The sequence below is a fragment of the Toxotes jaculatrix genome, chromosome 7 (genome assembly GCF_017976425.1).
Source record: "Toxotes jaculatrix isolate fToxJac2 chromosome 7, fToxJac2.pri, whole genome shotgun sequence".
In the NCBI taxonomy this organism is placed as follows: Eukaryota; Metazoa; Chordata; class Actinopteri; family Toxotidae; genus Toxotes; species Toxotes jaculatrix.
The window spans coordinates 21103943-21121673 of record NC_054400.1 but is presented as its reverse complement, the minus strand read 5'-3'; the positions used below and the strand labels follow the sequence as shown (position 1 = coordinate 21121673).

At 40.9% G+C, this 17731-nt stretch overlaps 1 protein-coding gene across 3 annotated transcripts; it reads right to left on the bottom strand.

The window, feature by feature from the left end:
- Positions 1–2595: 2595 nt before the first annotated feature.
- Positions 2596–10160, bottom strand: piwil1 (piwi-like RNA-mediated gene silencing 1). Of its 3 annotated transcripts, none has more exons than XM_041042358.1 (20): positions 10079–10160; positions 9251–9352; positions 8809–8937; positions 8492–8706; positions 8263–8384; positions 7964–8044; positions 7162–7359; positions 6879–6987; positions 6480–6606; positions 6281–6398; positions 5903–6017; positions 5609–5796; positions 5298–5370; positions 4888–5088; positions 4149–4252; positions 3864–3934; positions 3605–3758; positions 3217–3342; positions 2988–3135; positions 2596–2712 (listed from the first exon to the last, which is right to left on the bottom strand). In XM_041042358.1, the coding sequence occupies exons 1-20, from the start codon at positions 10158–10160 to the stop codon at positions 2596–2598; spliced, it is 2580 nt and encodes an 859-aa protein (XP_040898292.1). The 3 variants fall into 3 exon arrangements, with proteins under 3 accessions (XP_040898292.1, XP_040898291.1, XP_040898293.1); XM_041042357.1 differs by having other exon boundaries at positions 9251–9359; positions 10092–10160; XM_041042359.1 differs by having other exon boundaries at positions 5609–5790; positions 9251–9359; positions 10092–10160.
- Between the last annotated feature and the right edge of the window lie 7571 nt (positions 10161–17731).

Below are 17731 nucleotides of genomic sequence, written 5' to 3'. Positions count from 1 at the left end.
TCCAAGTCTCTGGCTGATGACGTTTTGCTGTAGACAGAGACAGACCCCGGGGCATTGTCCAATTTGCACTCGTTCAAGTCTGATGACACTTATATAATGAGTCTGACCAGTGTCTCTGTGTACAGAAACCTGAGTATCATTCAGACACTGAGGTCTCAGTTAAACCTTTGAGTCCATTTTGAATCTGAGGAAAAACATGGACTTGGAAGGACCTCGACTTGAGCCTGCTCCAAAGAGCCAGTGTGGAAAATTGTATGGGAGGTTTTGCATGCGTTACTTCAGCACATTCCCTCCTGACCCCGTGAGAGCGCATGCGATGTGATGGGCTCAGTATGGAACCTGGGGCACGCAGTACTTTAATAACACAGCGTGGCAGACTGGCTGTGCAGTTTACTGTGACAAATCAGCAGAATTGACTCCTACTCTTCTGCCCTATTTCAAAAACTTTTAATAATGCCCCCCCCCCAACACACACACACCCACACAACCCCAACCTCATCCCACCTCAGCCCCACCCTCACAAACAATGTCAGACACCTACAAAACAAGCACACACTGTTCCTGCTACAGGGTCTCTGCAGTAAAATGAGCCTGAATGGAAATGCCTGGTAGATTCAACCTTCATGTATTTGCCTTATAATCGCACAATGGTTAGTACTTTGTCCGGTAGAGCGTGCAGTTCCATGCCTACTATTCATTTATGTTGTTACTTCATGACACAAGATCTGTTTGCAGATATTAATCCTGACTTGTGATGTGCAGGGTATTGTGTGACTGTCATGATTTCCATAGGACCAGAGATTACACGCAACTGTCCGAGACTCCTGTGACTGCGATGTCCAGCACCCGTAGATACCCCCCCCCCCCAACAAAGAAGTTATTATTTTTCATCTTAGAAATAGTCCTAAGAAAATAAATGATTCAAGAGAAAAAATTCTCCCTGCACAACCAAATTTTGGGGCGACTGAGAAAATGAAGGGACTTAAATGCATATATATATTTTTTTTTTATTAGAGTTTTGGTGCAACACTGATGCACGCCTGATTTAAAACAAGCTCTCTACAAAGGAAACAATATTTAAGAACAAGTAGAAGTAGTTAAAATCTCTGTGATGTAGCGTCAGCAGATGATGTCCTTTCGTTGTACTGCATTTGATTCATAACATGCAAACACTTTTGGGCTTCACTAGACGACTAAACGTTAGACTCCTTTCACAGTAGTTAACAGTGAGACACAAGGCTACCTCTACGCTGCCCCCTCTACCCCTTCTAACCCCAAATCTATTAGATCTGAAATATCTTTATTCAAGCCAATCTGTCATTGATGCCTGTTCAGTGTGTCCCGAGTTACGTTGGTGCAAGATACAAGTACTGTATATCAATATATATATATATATATATATCTACACCTTAATGTAGAGTAGTGAATGTATGATGAATTGAAAGCCAATGTATTTTCAAAGCTGCCCAAAAGGATTGTGCAGATGTCCGTCTTTGTGCGTGAAATGAAACAGTCCACCTTTATCTTCTCACGCCATTCTGTTTTCCATCTCACCCTCTCATGTATTTTAAAATCTAGCCTATTTTTTCTACACACAAGAGTTGAACTGAAACTGCCAAAAAAGAATGTATGCAAAACATTCTGTAATACTTTCTGTACAATTCTCGGCCGAACAGCCATGTTAACCTAAGGTAACCTGATGTACATCTTTTCCTATTTATGGACCATGTCCTCAGACATTGCTTCTATTCATTTTGAGTGACTGTTGCTCTTTTTGTACTTTGTCCATTTGTAAAATTGTTTTTAAATGTTTATACTTGATTTTCAAACTGCCTTTTTTGTACATTTAACTTTATAATCAAACAGTGCAAGCTTTCCCCATGGTGTCTTGAAGACCATATTGTTTAAAAGTCTGCAGTTTGTGTGCTAGCTTTATGATAAGAATTATCAGCCTATATTGATGGTTACAAATTATTGTGTGGGTGTGCATGTGCAATCTTTTCTAAAAAAAAAAAATCTAAATAAATTTGATATTTTGTAATGTTTGTATGTCTGACTTAACTCAAAACTGACATACCACTCAAAGAAAGGTTTATTAGAACCATATTCAACACAGTAGTAACAGTTCCTATGACCTAGAAGCTGAGTCACAAACATCTACATACATCTGAGGCTCGCTTCCATAGCAAACAGTTAAAGAAATATTCTAGGTTCCACTATAACAAAAACAAAAAAACTTTTGCTTAGATATTTTTCCTTACTCAAAAGGCAAAACCCTGCATCAGCTTACACTGGTAATGAACTTTCAACTTACAACTTTTTACTTAACATCAACTTACACTGGTAATGAAGTTTTAAGTGACAATACAATCATGTCATGTATTCTTTGAAATATTTCAGGATGCCTGTTTATCTTTTAGGCTTTTGAGCTCTTAAATGTGGCTTTGAATAGACTTAAACACAAACCTCTTAAACTGTGTAACCACACAGAACTATCTGACTCAATCTTAAGACAGAAATGAAAAACACAAACTTATGTCAGTTTAAACTAAAGACAACCCAACTGTTCATCTTCTTTTTTTTTTTTTTAAATCCTTAAAGGTAGAAGAGAAGGTTGTCCAGCTGCACACTGGGCTCCCTGTGGATGCTCTGACCCACCAGGAAAGCCAACTTGTGGGCGTACTGGCAGGGAGCAGGCACTCGGATGATCCCCTACAGCCCAAATACAAAAGAAAAAAAAAAAAAGCATATAGCATATTTTCCCATGATCACTCTTTGACCTTTACTTGTGCTTTTTTTGAGGGGGTTAAATGATGTTGACTCCGATCAGTTAAATCAAAATCAGGAAGAATATTTTTCAGCACAACTGCACATCAAAAACTTCAAAGCAGGAATTAAAAATTTTCTCTTGATCTTTGTGGAAACCACGAGTTTTCCATCCAGGATGAAACAAACATATTAACACAGTGATTGCGAAGCCAGCCTACCTGCCAGTTGTAGTACATGTGGCACAGCTTGTAGGTCAGCCGCTGCATATGATCAGGCTTCAGTCCGCTGGTGTCGTACACAACGTTGTAGTGTGTTGGGGAGACGCTGCCATTGTGGACAGCCTGGCTCACGATGTAGAAGTCATACCTGATGGACAAAGGTTGCCACAGTTAACCAGTACTTCTGAATACGTGAATGAAAAGATGCAGGAGCAGCAAAGAAACACACCACTCAGGACGGGTGACCGCTGAGTCAACGATGGTGCCCGGGGGAGGGTTGGACACCTTGCCACCGACGTGGGCGAAGAACCTGCTGCTGATGCGCTTCTTCACCACCACCACACTCAGCTTGGGCCTACGACGAGCAGATGGACCAGCTCCGTCAAAAAAACTGGCAATTTACTGGATAATCTGAGCTTTGTTCAAGTTACTTAGGTGTGTGAACTCTCACACTCCGACACATTCAGACCAGAGCCAATATCAGTTACTGACATTCCTTGTGTTTCAGCAGCTGCTGTTCTCGTGTCGTTCACTAATCGTTCACATTGGAGATTTAGCAAACGGCTTCTAAGTGCAGCAGCTGTTCAAGAGGAAAACTCTGGACACGAGAGACTCACATGTAGTCTTCCCCCATGGACTTGATGGCGTCCATGATCTGCAAAACCTCATAGTTCACCACGCTGTGCAGCTGGCCGTCTCCAACTCCATCTCGGTACACGATGATTCGTGAAGGCAGGCAGTTGTTGAACTTCAGATAGTCCTTGAGCGCACCTGGAAAACAAATCAAAAGTTATTCCTAAACTGTTGACAGAAAATTCATTCATTTATTAAAAAAAAAAAAAAAAAAAAAAGTAAAAATTAAGTAAAGAGACTTGCCACTTAAAGCCATCTTCAGTCCGTCCATGATTTCCTGACCTTTGTGCTGCAGCACACACTTTGAGAACCACCTTGACAAAGACATCGAAAATATCACACAACTTATTGTGTGTACTACTGCCCTACATTAAAAACCAGGAGGGCACCAAAGTAACTCATGTAATGCAGACCTGTAGACCTGCACATGCTGAGCACAACCTGACTGTAGATCAAAGCGCACTGTGTCAGCACTCAGCCCTTCATGACACACAGCTGACCCTGTTGTCTCTGTTGTAGATTACCAACCTGCTCATGGTCTGGTTGAGGCTGGCCACTAGAGCTCCAATGGACCTTTTGCCAGCAGTAGTGTCATGGTAGCAGTCAATGCCCACAATCATCAGCTGCTTGAGCTGCACAAAGAGCAGAGACAAGTTAAAATGACTCAAAAGCTGGAAACTTAAATGCACAATCTGCTTCTTCAGGTTCGGACACAAACGCATTTAATTTCAAGAAGTTATCAACCTAGACCTGTGGAGAAACGTGATGAGTTATTGTGTGCCTTTATAAGCAAGGGCTGACAAACTCTGATTAATATCCACAATACATACCTGAATCAGAAGGACAAAGTAAGCAAATGTCACAATTATTTGTATCAAATGTGTGACAGTACAAAATATGAGGCCTACCAAAAAAAAGATAAAGTGAAGATAGCAAACAAGCACAAAAAGAATTTCTCGCCACTGCGGGGACAGATGGAGCTTTGACTGTTTACTACAGCCTAAGCCTTTGTACAACCATCCCCGTATCTGCCAATAAACAAAATTGATTCAGACCCCCAAACTCACTCCGCTCCTTGTGACATCCTGTTTAATGTCTTGTTTAAATGTGAAAGTAGTGGGACGCGGCGTTACCAGTTTCATTCTCTCTCTGCTCTAAACCAACTTCTGACAGATTAATCCGCTCAAGAACTACTTAATTCTTGTTTTCCCTTGACACTCCTCAACTTCTCTTTAAAGTACAAATTAGGGATGACTTAATGACTTACAGGGATTTCCACGCTCCAGAGCTCTCCTCCCATCTTGCAAGCCATCTGCAGTGCAATCTTGGTAGCCACACTCATGAGATTCCGAGGCCGGCTGAGGTTACCCGACACCACACACTGGCTGGGAGTGGGACAGTCCACGCAGAGGTACTTCTTGACGGTGTCGTACTTGTCCTTCCTGTTGCTGGGGAGGACGACCACCACCTAACAAATGGAAAACAGTGAAAGGTCTAATTTCTGTTGTTGTCTATGCCTGAGCGCACACACACACAAGCTGACATGACTACAATATAAACATGAATTTCATCCATGATTCCCGAGCAGCGTCACATCACTGACTGAATAAGACGCAAAAGTTAAAACTAAAGAAAGTGATCTCTTCGTCTGTATCTATTACGTATTTACTCACTGACCATGTGTGTTTGGGGTCCAACATTGTGCTGCAGAGCTCTGAGGAGAGACTCCTGATGATCCTGGTACTCAATCCTATACAAAACGGACAGCTCAGATGATTAAATGACAACCACAAACACTGAAACTGAAATATATCCATAGGCTACGTAAATGATAACTGTCATGCTCACAAATTACTTTCTTCCTGAAAAGAGGAAAAGAAACCCCTCAAAATGAAAGGCTTTCAGCTGTGTGATCACCATAAATAACTCTTTTACACTGTGTGTATCATAGAGTCAACCTGAGACAAGTCACTTGTGCTGGAACTCACAAGACGGCTTGCTGCAAGCGGATATTGAGCGGACCTGCCACTTGGCCGAGGGCCTTCAGGAGAGACTGGGCCTCGTTGCCATTGCGACGGGTGTAGAACATGAGCCAGTTGTTCAGCGGAGGAGAGCTGATCAGAGGTAAGCTACGCATCTCTTTGGACCAATCGGGTCTCAAGGGGCTGTACTCATACTAGGTGACACAAACATTAATGTTAATCTCTCAATTAAGATCATATTAATAAATCCATTTAATTAATTCAACAGAATAAATGTATGTAACCACAAGCACATTATACCGATCTTGATCCCTGGAAAATCCTCTCCGCTGGGAGGACTCTGCCAGTCAGATTTAGGAGTTGCTTATCAAAGCTGAGCCCCCACTTATCCAACTCTGCCTGTGCGTCAGCATTCCTATGAAATAATTTTCAGGATTTAAATCAAAGCCTGGGATTATACTGCCTGAAGATGTTGACAGGAAAAACTGCTATTCCAACTTCTGTGCATATGAAAAGACTCATTACACAAGCTGCTGAGACGAACACAACTTTTACAGAAAATGGTTAAGAGTCTTCAGAATCACAACTGAAAGATACATATAAATATTTGGATAGATTACAGTATTTAAATGGGCAGAAAAAAGTAATGAATTAACTGACACATTGATTATCACCTACTTCTGTATATTGTTGATAAATCTGTTGAGGCGTCCCTCTCTCTGATCTGGGGTCAGCCTGGTGTGGTCCATCAAGTCCTTTGTGATGGTGAAGTCAGCTCGCATCTTATCAGTCAGCCCTGATAAAAGCGCCAGATGTCTAAAATGTTAACATGTTAAATCTGAATTAAGAGCCAAACACTACTGAGCGATGGGGTAACCTGTAAGGTAGCACAGCTCTGGAATGAGCATGGCTGGGCCGGGAGGAGGAGCTCCAGCAGGCACAATCCTCTTCACGTAGCTGACTAACAGCACCTGGTTCCCATCAGTGATGTCCAGGCCATATTGCTTAGAACAAAAAGTATAAATATGTGAGTGGAACAGGAGTAGTCTATGGGTCACGATATTTAACACTCTGGCGTTAAATACTTGGCTTTTCTTAATGTAAATTTGTGATGTTTCATACTTTTTGCCCAATCCCAATCTGAGTCCTTTAAAGACAGCCTCTGCTTTATTTCTGTGTGTGTGTGTGTGTGTGTGTGTGTGTGAGAGTGTGTGTCATCTGTATGAATCTGGTGAGAAAGTATTTTTCCCAGTTGTGCTGAGTGTGTGACACCTACAGTCTTGAAGTAATTCTTGAAGGAAATGTCTTGGTCTCCCCTCTTGAAAGTGTTGTTGGGTGTGTGATCCCATGCAATGTCATCAATCCTGTAAGTTTTGTTGTTGTACCTAAAAATTAAAACAGTTAAATCCAGCACAGGTATTAAATTTCACTGGTTTTGGTTCCACTGAAAAACTGATGCATTTGTTGGGATGATAAAACATCACTTGAAAGTCCAGTATTATGTAGATGTAGGACACTGATATGAATACAAACATGTGTGTGTGAAATGTGGATCCTACTTAGTGAGAACTATGAGTCCAACAAGCTCCTTAGTGCAGATCTCAGGGAAGCGCTGACTTCCACACCGCTGCCTCAGGTTGACCATAAAGTCAAGGACCGTCTCACTGCGCAGCACTTTGTGGCTCACGTCAGTGCACAGCATGATCGATGACTCGTACTGCAGGATGGTGGTGGTGTAGCCCGGCCAGATGGTCAGCCTGAGAGAAGGGACACGAACATTGTTGTTGTTGTTGTTGTTGTTGTTTTTTTATTGTTTTTTTTTGGTAAATCTCTAATCTAAAAAAAGTTGTTTTCCATCATTGAAGACTACCCAATGTAAATACAACTATTTTAGTAATTTGACACCAGAGTAACCTTTTTCAAAATCAAAATAACCCCGGTTGGGAGCAGTCATTCACATTTCATTTTCTACAAGAGTAGCAAACCATCAGGTTTCATAGACTGCATTTCTTATACAGTATAAGGCAGGAGGAGTATAAAGCACAACCCCTCACCCCCCTCTTTTTTTTTTTTTTTTTTTTTTTGGTGAAGGCAAAGTTGTTGATGACAACCTTTTACTGAGGCCCAGGCTGAAAAAGAGTGAACCTGCTGTGACCATTCTTGTTTGTGCAATTACTGTAACGCAGTGTGTGTATTTAGAAGAACGGTGTCGTGCAGTGAAAAAATGACAAGCCACTTAAAACGCTCTATTTGATTGTGTTAAAATTACCACTGCCATTTGTTTTCTTGAAAGAAAAAAAAATCTTAATACACTGATAGTGACAGTGCTTGATAAAAGAGTAGAGAAGAAATGGAAATTACCTGTGCCGTGGGATGTTCAGTGGGTCATTGGGGTTGTAGTAGTTGCGTCCAATCTGTTGCATGTTGAGAATTCTCAAAATCCTGTAGAACCACAACGAGACCATTAATTGTGAGGTTTGGAAGTTTCAAAATGCTGCTGCAAATTTTTTGGCTATCTATGCACTTGAGCATGCAACAACTACAAGTACAGTGGTTATAGGTAAATCCAGTGATTGGAGAATGCTTCTTCTCCAATTACTCATTTCAGTGCATACTGTGCATTACGTATTTGAAGCGGAGCTGAAAACTGGAAAACTTGCCTTCTGAATATGATGTTGTAAAACTGAATGCACACGGGTGATGTGGGTGGCAGTTCATTTGTCAGAGTGACAGTTATCTGAACCTTCTCCCCATTCCTGGTTTCGCTAAGGAAAACAGTTTCCTAAACACAAGGTTAGACATTTCTGTTACACCACTTTGTTACTATTATGACTGTTGTGTGTGTGTGTGTGTGTGTGTGCGTACCGTAAGCTCCAAGTATTACAATACCTTGTTGTGCAACCTGAGAGGCAGAAAGAGCAGAGCTCCATCAAAGCTCCTTGCTGAGCCCAGCATTTCCTCATGCTGGAAGAGGAGGGCAGATCTCAGACGACGGGACTCCATCGGTGGTTTGAAGTCCACATGGTACTGATACAGCACCCACTGAGGGCGGGACAGGATGCGAAAGAAGTTGGCTGTCAACTGAATGGCAGATCCGGTTGTTCCTGAGGAGGTACACACACAATTCTAATCTATCATCTTCTCCAATTACAAAATGCACCTTTGCTGAATGTGTTCCTGAACGTTTATTTTAAATGATGACAGACCAGACTTTGATTCCTTAACGTGCTCCATGGCCTGCCTGGTGTTAATCCCCACATCGTAAAAATCCCGACGGCGTCCGCCTCTCTCTCCCAGCTTCACCTGCTGAAATCCAGCTGAAATCTGTGTAACAGCTAATAAAAACAAATTAAGACCAAGTCAAATCAAGCCCAGACATTACGGTGCAAAAATTAAACTTGAAATATGAAATACACCGCTTAAGAGCAGAAGTAGTTTGCACACATTTTACGATTCTCAGAACATACAATAGGCAATTCTTTATTTTTTATTTATTTTTTATTTTATATTATATTATATTTGCACTGCTCAAGACCTTTATGAATCCACGTGTTTTAATACATTAACAAAAAGGGTCTCCCAAGACCATTTCATTTAGTTTAAAAAAAAAAAAAAAAAGGCTAAAAAAGACTAAGTGTTTGACTGCACCTTCTGCAGAGAATGGTCCAGGAGTGCCTTTCTGCCTCCCTCTGCTGACGGGCTCTGACGGCCCTTCTGCAGGAAGGACAGCTGCTGGTGCCGACTCTCGAGCTTGGCTCTTCAACAAAGAAAATAGGCGGAGATGTGGGATTACAGTGTTTGGGAAATGGTCCATTCTTTTCAAAAGTAACAAAGTCTGTTCTGTTGTCCTACTTTGAGGATCTTGCCTATTATGCGTGGTGAGATTAAGCTAAATATGCCAGCAGACTTCCATTTCAAGCCCCCTCAAGCAGAATAAAAGCTATGAAAAGACATTATCATTTAAGTAAAGGTTGCTCACCCAACACAAAACTGTTTTCACTCTCTCCTTGGTTTGATTCTGTACTTTGCAGCATGCTACGTATTTGCATTAACATCTCTTTCCCTAGCCCTGCCAGCTTGTCCCATACATTTTTACACTGAAGCTACATGATGCACAAAAAATAGCATCTCCAGACCCTGACAATGTTTAAAGTCAAACTCTTGATGAGAGATAATAATTGCCATTTGAAATATGGACAACAAGGCTGTGTTTTCATGCAAACACTCCCCAGTCAAAAGTTATTTATGGAAACTATTTCCTCTGTAAAAAGTACCTCTGTGAGATTTATGGATCATCCTTTGTACAGGTGCATTTATTTAGATGACACTTTTTGAGCATAATTCAAATTGCTGTCACCTCAATGTAATGTATTTCTCTTAACAGCAGTCCTAAATATTTGAAAATGACACAGAGATCAAAGAACTAGCATAATAAAAAGGTTGGAGCCATGTACACATACCCAGACATTTCAGTACAGGCTGCTCTTACCGCTCCAGGTGCTGAAGCCTCCTGACCTCGTGCTCTGCCCCTTGATCTTGCTCGTGCCCTACCGGTCATTTTCAGACAGTCTCAAATGGCACAACTGTTCTGAAAGAATTTTATATTATTAATGTAAACTTAGGAGCAATGAACTAAAAAACTCAGAAAAAAAGCCTTCAAGGTAACTTAAACCAAGACCTGAACGCGTTGATAAAACTGCTATTTACTCAGTCTACAAAGACTTATATATAAATTTTAGGTTTCTAATACATGAATTACATGAGAACTCCAAAATTTAAAACCCATAAAGTTTTCCTCCTTAAATTTCAATGGCGCCCCCTCATTGAAATTAACCCAGCCCTCAACCTGCCCTGAGCTAAGGCTAGCTAACGGCCGAATGCTAAGAAAAGCTAAAACCAAGTAAAGACTGATTTTTACTTTTACAGGGTAAGAGGCACTCACATATTATCACTATTATGATTTATTCATGTGTGTTGGCGTGTTAGTTAATTCCATTAACCTCCATGTCTAGCATCAAATTACAATTTTCTCAGGTTAACTTAGTTAACTGATTTACAAGCTAATTAGCATTAACTGACAAGAGGTGTGTAACCTCACTGGCTGCCTGAGGGTAATATAATTTCGATTAAATCTCAACCTGGTAAAGAAATCAGATTCACTTGAAAAGTTCAGTGTCACTGGGAACACATTTTGCAGAAAATTTACCTGAAATACTCACTTTTGAAAGAATTTTGTGTACCTCCCACTAAAAAGCTGACCGCACGTTAATCCCCGATGAAGAAATGGGATAAAAGCGCGGCATCTGTTAGCCTCTTCACTAAGGAAATTAATACGCTTGTAAATTTTTTTTGTTTTTAACTTTCATTAAACACCTACTCAGTTTACATACTGTATAACTGTGTATTACAGGTGCATTTATTCGGAATGAATGAATCTAATAATGACGTTTTAGAAAGCCTGTTGAAATAATTAATCAGAAATCCCCAGGAACTACTTTTTAAGCGCAGTGATCTGTTTAACCTGGTGCTGTGCTCTTTTTTTTTTTTTTTTTTTAACTGTGGTCTCAACTGTGACCACTAGATGGCAGCAAAGCTCGCACAGTAAATAAAACTGATCGGATTACCAATGCCACACTTCACTCTCTGATGAAACGCAGACCTCCGACACACGTATTGTTGGTGTTTTATAAATAAACAGCTGTCAAATATCCAGTCGATCTTTTCAGCCCACTGTTCACTATGAACCACAATAACAGAAAGAATATTTCCCTAAATGTCACGTTGACCTATTGATATTGATCATGATCAGTAATGTGGGCAAGGATTAAAATGAAAGAGTGAAATTCAAGTTTGCTAACACTGTAAGACAAACTCTGTGATAACCCATCTTTTCAAAAAGCCATTTATTCATGCTTATTTACATGATAAATTGTGTCATTGTGTGTTGACTGTGTGCTCATGATCCTTTTATAATTCATTAGGACATGTGGGCTCACTCCAAGACTAACAAGGCCGTGTGTGTGGAGCTGATCATTCCCTTCCTTATCAAATTTAACTTATGAGCATTATGAAATCGGTGATGCAGCGATGGATTACAAATGCTTTGACAAAGTCAAAAAAAATCCTCTCCTCCTTTTGAGAGGTACCTCATCATGTGCTGTTATTTCTTCACCAAACTTTTCCTGTCTTCTCTGCATCCTACTATTTGAAACAGAACTTGGCACCTCAGAGGGCATTTTTAGGAAGATGTACGCAAGTCTTTCATGTCTGAGATCTAAGAGTGATTACAGATTCAGACCTGAGGGACCAGTCTGGGAGGACCTGCTTCAGTCGCTGTTTACCTGCTGGAAGGAGACCGTGGGGAGATGAAGAAAAAGCCAGGGACATCAGTGTGATCAAGCCTGATTGTGGGGTAAAAAGGGAAAGTCACACTGAGAGCCCTAAGACACGAAAATCCACTAGGGTGTATTTGTGTATGAGCATGTGAACAGTTACAAATATAACTCAACATTACACACATACAGTAATATTATGTTGTCAAAATGTTGAACAATATTCATCTGACACAGTCCAGAAAAAAAATTAAGAAAAGTTTTCTTCAAAAACCATGCTATCTCTCCCAAAATAAAACAACAAAGGCCATTGAAAAAGAGTAGAAGTGAAAGAAAAAAGAAGAAAACATGGCTAGTGAGAGGGCTGCAAGCTGAGCGGTGTGAGGCTGAGAAAGGTGCACCCTGCCAGGCACGTTGATGAATGCGCTTCAGGCTTCAAGCTCGCCCTGCAGCCCCCAGCGGTGTGGATTCCACGCTTACGCTAATCATGCTCTGCGAGATACTACGGCCCAAAGCTGATGAAAGGAAACATGCGACACAGTTAGTATATCAAACTGGCTGCACTTTCACAAAATACACACCCTTGAGTCTTACATTATCATCAGCACAGCAAAGGATGCCATCAACATCATCACCATCACTGTCAGGTACGTGTATCTATGTTGATGAATAGAATTTGGATGATATTCATTGAATTCAACCTCACTTCCTCTTTGAAACATGAAAAACAAAACAGGATCTCAGGTTTCCATTTTACACAAAATCACAGTGACCTCATGAATGTTGAACCCCTGATTGCAAAATCAGAACAGGACAGGATTCTTAATTATAATAATCTACTGTGCCATGATATCAGTGAGTTAGGAAATTCAGATTATTCTATTGCCTGCTGCGCAACCCTCTGCATCAGCATGTCCCCCCTACCAAAAAAAAAAAAAGATACAGGTACACACTCACACAAAATTGCGCCATGCTTCTAAAACCCTTGCAAAATAAGTAGTCAAGCCAAGTATACAGTATATTGAACCTAAAACAAACTGGTGTTCTATCCATGATGAAGACAGAAAACACCATAAACAGGAACAGTTTCTGGCTTTGTTAGCCATGGTGCACAGTTGGTTTTGTCAAAATCACTGAGGCTCACTTCCAGTAGCAGTCCTCCAACAGAGGGAGGAGGTCATTACCAAGCAGATTCTGAATTAAAAATACCACGAAGGGAGGTTTTCTTCCCCAAAACATTAATGATTCTCCTACATTTATAGATGACAAAGTTTGTTGCCTTAAATGATTAATAAGCCATAAATTGTTCTCAATCTACATGGAATCAAAAGTTAGAAAAAAAGACAAGGAAAATATTTGAATGACAGCACACTGTTGGAAATAAATGAATTAAGAGGCAGATTTTTTTTCAGCTTGGTGACTCATGAACGTGACTAAATAATACTGTGTGTTTGAAATATGGGATATTATTAAAAGTGACATAGTAGTACGTGAATACATCTGACGCTGCCAATAGTTTTGACATCATATGACAACTAAGCAAATTCCATCCACCAAGGAAGGAAAAAGCCAGTAAGTGAACTCTGAGTTAAGATTTTAGCCATGCACTCTTTCACCTTTCACCCTCTTTATCTCTGATGTAAACAGGAAATGTTATGTATCATATTTTAATTTATCAATTTGAAGACACTGTGCTATTTTTAAACAAAACGGACAGATTTCAATTTATTTTTTAAAATCTCAATCACCCATCTCTGTCCTTTTATATGATGGAATACAATCATCACCAATGTCAAATATTTCATGTGTTACCATGTATGCACAATGCACACAGTATTTTCCTTGCATTTTGAGGCCCTGGTATATTTATACTTACAGGGAAACTTCATGATATAAATTTTCAAAGTGGTAAAGTAATTTTGGCTCAACCTATGATGTTGATTTGCCCTTTTATCGTGGAAGTTTTCCTTCTAACTCAATTTTTTTCCCCATGTTTTCTTTGTGGACGCTGAAACATATCGAAAAAGTATCTGGGAAAGGAAATGTGTCCAGAGCTTGTGGGTCGAAGTGACCCTAAACAGGGGCTAAGCCCAATTTGACTCATGATCACCGTCACTTATTGTGGGATCTCTACTTTCTCTTCAAGGTCTTTCAGCAACACCGTCTAGTAAACCAGGCAGCTATAAAAACATGATCCTCACACACTAAGGCTGAATTCCTTTACACTGTATATAAAACCAAAATATCAGCTGACTTCACACCAACCCTCATCATGGCTTTCAAAATACAGAACCCTTTTTTCATTGATGATTCAATCCCTTATCCACGCTTCCTGCAAGCGCGATCACCAAGGACACATCCCATTCAAGCTCCATTTTGTTCTGACAGCATTTGGCAAATACAGTTTCCTGTTCCTTTGATAAAAAAAAAAAAAACCTCTGGCTGGTGGCCTTGACTTGTTAGAGATTATTTGTGTGTAAAGAAAAAAGGAAATCTAGGTAGAAAAGGATTTGATTCTGTCCACTGAATATTGTAAAGGTGAAAGCAAACATTGCCAATCGTTTGTCGATTTACTGAGTGGAAGTAATGGCAAGAAAGAATTTGGGTAATTTTTAAGTTGTTGTGTTTGTGAATATGCTTGGTGTGTTCAAACACACCAAATGCAGGAGGTGAAGGCAGCAGGAGAAGGAGGAGGAGGAGGAGGCCTGTGCTGACCATAGCAGAGTCTTGCAGAGGCAGAGCCCCCTCTGAGCCAGCCTCAGTGAGGATGCCATGTGATCTCTGAAAAGTCAACAAGGGTTGGTCCACAGCTGGGCTGCAGGAGAACAGAGAGCAGACACGTAGCAACACCCTCCTGCTGGGAGCAGCCGAGGAGACGGAGGACTCACCGCATGCCTGTGAATCTACTGTAGATTTCTCCCCCATGCAATGTGAGCGGACAGTGGGGAGGAACCTTCCTCAATTCAGATTTATCATCACAGAAGGACTGGCTATTTTTAACACTCATTTTAGTTCACATACATAGTTGTTTGCAAATCCTTGCACTCCTGCATTTGGATTTTTTAACAATAAACATCGCGCCGTCTGCTCCGAGCAAACTCGCAATCCGTCTCCTCTGTGCCAGAGAGCCACCGTACAATGGGAGCGCTGCAGCTTTAATTTCCACAAAAGATTAAGTTGCCTTCTGCATCACTGAAACTTTCTTGGGGTTTGAAGTTGAAATCTCAGTGGTTATTCCTCTCTTTGTCCAAAGAATTGGTTTGAACAAAGGTTCAGTGAAGCATCAGCAGCAAAGAATCTAATAAGCACAATGTGGGAATAAAGCAGAGGGGAGTGAGCATCAAAGGCAGCCAGGCACAGCATGACTGGCATTGGTCTGAACTCCCAACCTAGGACACTCAGCATGCTCTTCAGCAATCGCCCCCTTTAGACCAGTCCTGGGCAGTAATTAAAACCATCATCCCCACTGCCTCGGTATCTCATTAGCCACAGGACCCTCGGCTTTCATCCCTGCTTGTCCAAAAATATCACAACTCCACACCGGCAAAGATGAGTTCCGCGCAACCAAAACACACGTCTGTGACATCTCTGAGATGAACAGAGCATTATCTAACTCTCATCCAACTCCAAAAGAACAGTGGGAGATCACACGAGCCTGTCTATTCATGCCCACTGTAATTATTATTGCGCCTATCAGAGATGACTGGGAGGGAGACTGTCACCCTGCTGTTGGTTGATTAAATCTACCTGCGCAGGAAACAAAGAATAAACACGAATATGAAAGAGAGACCAAAACGTTAACTATGACTCATTTGCTTTGCAGAGAACAAGGCATAAAAGAGTGCTTTTGTATAATTTTGTTTTCAGTTGCAAACATCAACCAGTGTTTGTGACTGAAACCCATTACAAAATGAGGACAAACCGATACATTTGAAGCTCCTACGCTTTCACTATCAAAGGGAGGATTTGAAGTGGGTGAGTATCAGTTGCAGTGGTCAGATTTAGCACTTTGGCTGTAGATAAAAAGAAACTCTTCTTCCCATGTTTAATTCAGTATGAGCCATGACTAACTCATGTAATATACCGGGCCTCTGAAGTCAGTCGAAGGCTTCTTCCCTCACTTTGTGTACCGTAGACAGAAATGAATGTGTCACTGTATTTTGACGGTGATGTACAGCACAGGGATGCAGGTCAGGAAAACATGTTGGGATAGGTTCATTTTATTCCCATAGTAAATCAGTTCTTCCGTATAGCAGCAGTGCAGAGCTACACTAAAACCTTAATCCACTGCATGTTATTAACCTACTTGGCATCACTGCCGAGCTGTTTTAGTGCTTTCAAATGACAGCAAGGGAGCTAATGTAAAAGACAGGATGTCAGCAAGTGCATTATTGTGTTTCTCACAGGTAAACAGTGGCCTATCTGCCGTTCAGCTGCACTTCTAAAGTACATATATGTATTGAATGTGTCATGAGCCACAACAGCTAGTCCGCCAGAAACAGTGCGAGCATCTATCAAATGGTTTAATAAAGAAATTTCAAAATGTTGTGTATGCATTTTCAAAAAGCTGCTAAACAGTTGCCCCACCCAAAGCAAGATCAGTCTGTTCCTAAAGAGTGCTGTTACATCGTCCTCACAAACATGCCAACCACTACTCCTCCCAGTCCTGCTGCACAAGAGTGTGTGCAGTATACGTATTTGAGATGGAGTCTCCCCTGTCTTTGACCATGTGAAGCCTCTGATCTTTCAACGCCACAAAGACTTGTGCAAGATGCGGATGAGCTTTTGACCTTTGCAAGCATTCGACGGGCACTTTTAATAACAGCAATGCATTGTGTGTTTGCTCAAAAAGGCCCTGATGCCACAAAAAACATTATAGACAGAATCCCCATTTCCTCCTCAGTGCCATTATGAGTCAGTCGAAATTAAAACCCAACCACAAGCTGGTTCTCAGCCAAATTCAGCTAACTGACTCTCTCCCGCTCTGTTTCTTTGAGAAGCCTTTGATGTTAGCAGGGGGCTTTTGCACTCGCAGTGATGGTAACGAATGATACTTTAAGCGATTCTTTTTTATCCGGCGAGCTTAATGAAAGATTAATGGGTTTGATATTTTCCCTTGTTTATATTTTATTTAAAAAGTAAGCCGTGGTCCTTGGAACCTGTTAAAAGCTTCTTGGTAATGATTTTATGGAAGTCATATTATAGTCTTTGGCTCTAAATGCAATGAAAAGGGCTGATTGTCTTCTTTGCAACATTATCTTTACATGAAGAGCACTGACCTTGAGTGCCATGCCTGCGTCTTTGTCTGATATGGATGGAGCATACTGCAGCTGCAGCAGAGATGTGTTCATTTCCATATGTCCTAATTCTGCTGGCTGCAGACTACCCGTTTCACTCACTTTCACAGCTGCAAGGATGAAATCATTCAGACTCAGTGGATTTTGTAGTGACAGTCTATAGATTTTCCCTCCAGCAAAAGATATTGCTCGCTGAGCAGAGGAGTAAAGCATGTTTTGATGATACTGAGGAAATGTACAGCCGACTGCCAATCAGGACTGGATCTGGATCACAGTTGATATCATGTCCTTTAATAACAGCTGGCTGTATATTGTTCCGTGCTAACTGTAAATATTCAGAGAGATCTAATGTCAGGTAAATTACCATATTACAATTACCAAACGCAGTGGTTCAGTAATTGTGTGTCTCTGTAACACTTTCACTTTTAGAGCTCGTAAAGAGATCTGTTCTTTTTTCTCAGCTTTTTAAAGATCTTGAAAATTCTTTTCCCCTATGGAAA

Bases quoted from the DNA above. Each gene is read 5' to 3' on its own strand.
- piwil1 (XM_041042358.1), bottom strand. From the start codon at position 10,160: ATGACCGGTAGGGCACGAGCAAGATCAAGGGGCAGAGCACGAGGTCAG. The intron at 7,360-7,963 runs GTAATTTCCATT...CCCTTCTCTCAG, and splicing joins CTGAACATCCCACGGCACAG to GCTGACCATCTGGCCGGGCT. The intron at 5,797-5,902 runs GTATAATGTGCT...TGTGTCACCTAG, and splicing joins TTTTCCAGGGATCAAGATCG to TATGAGTACAGCCCCTTGAG.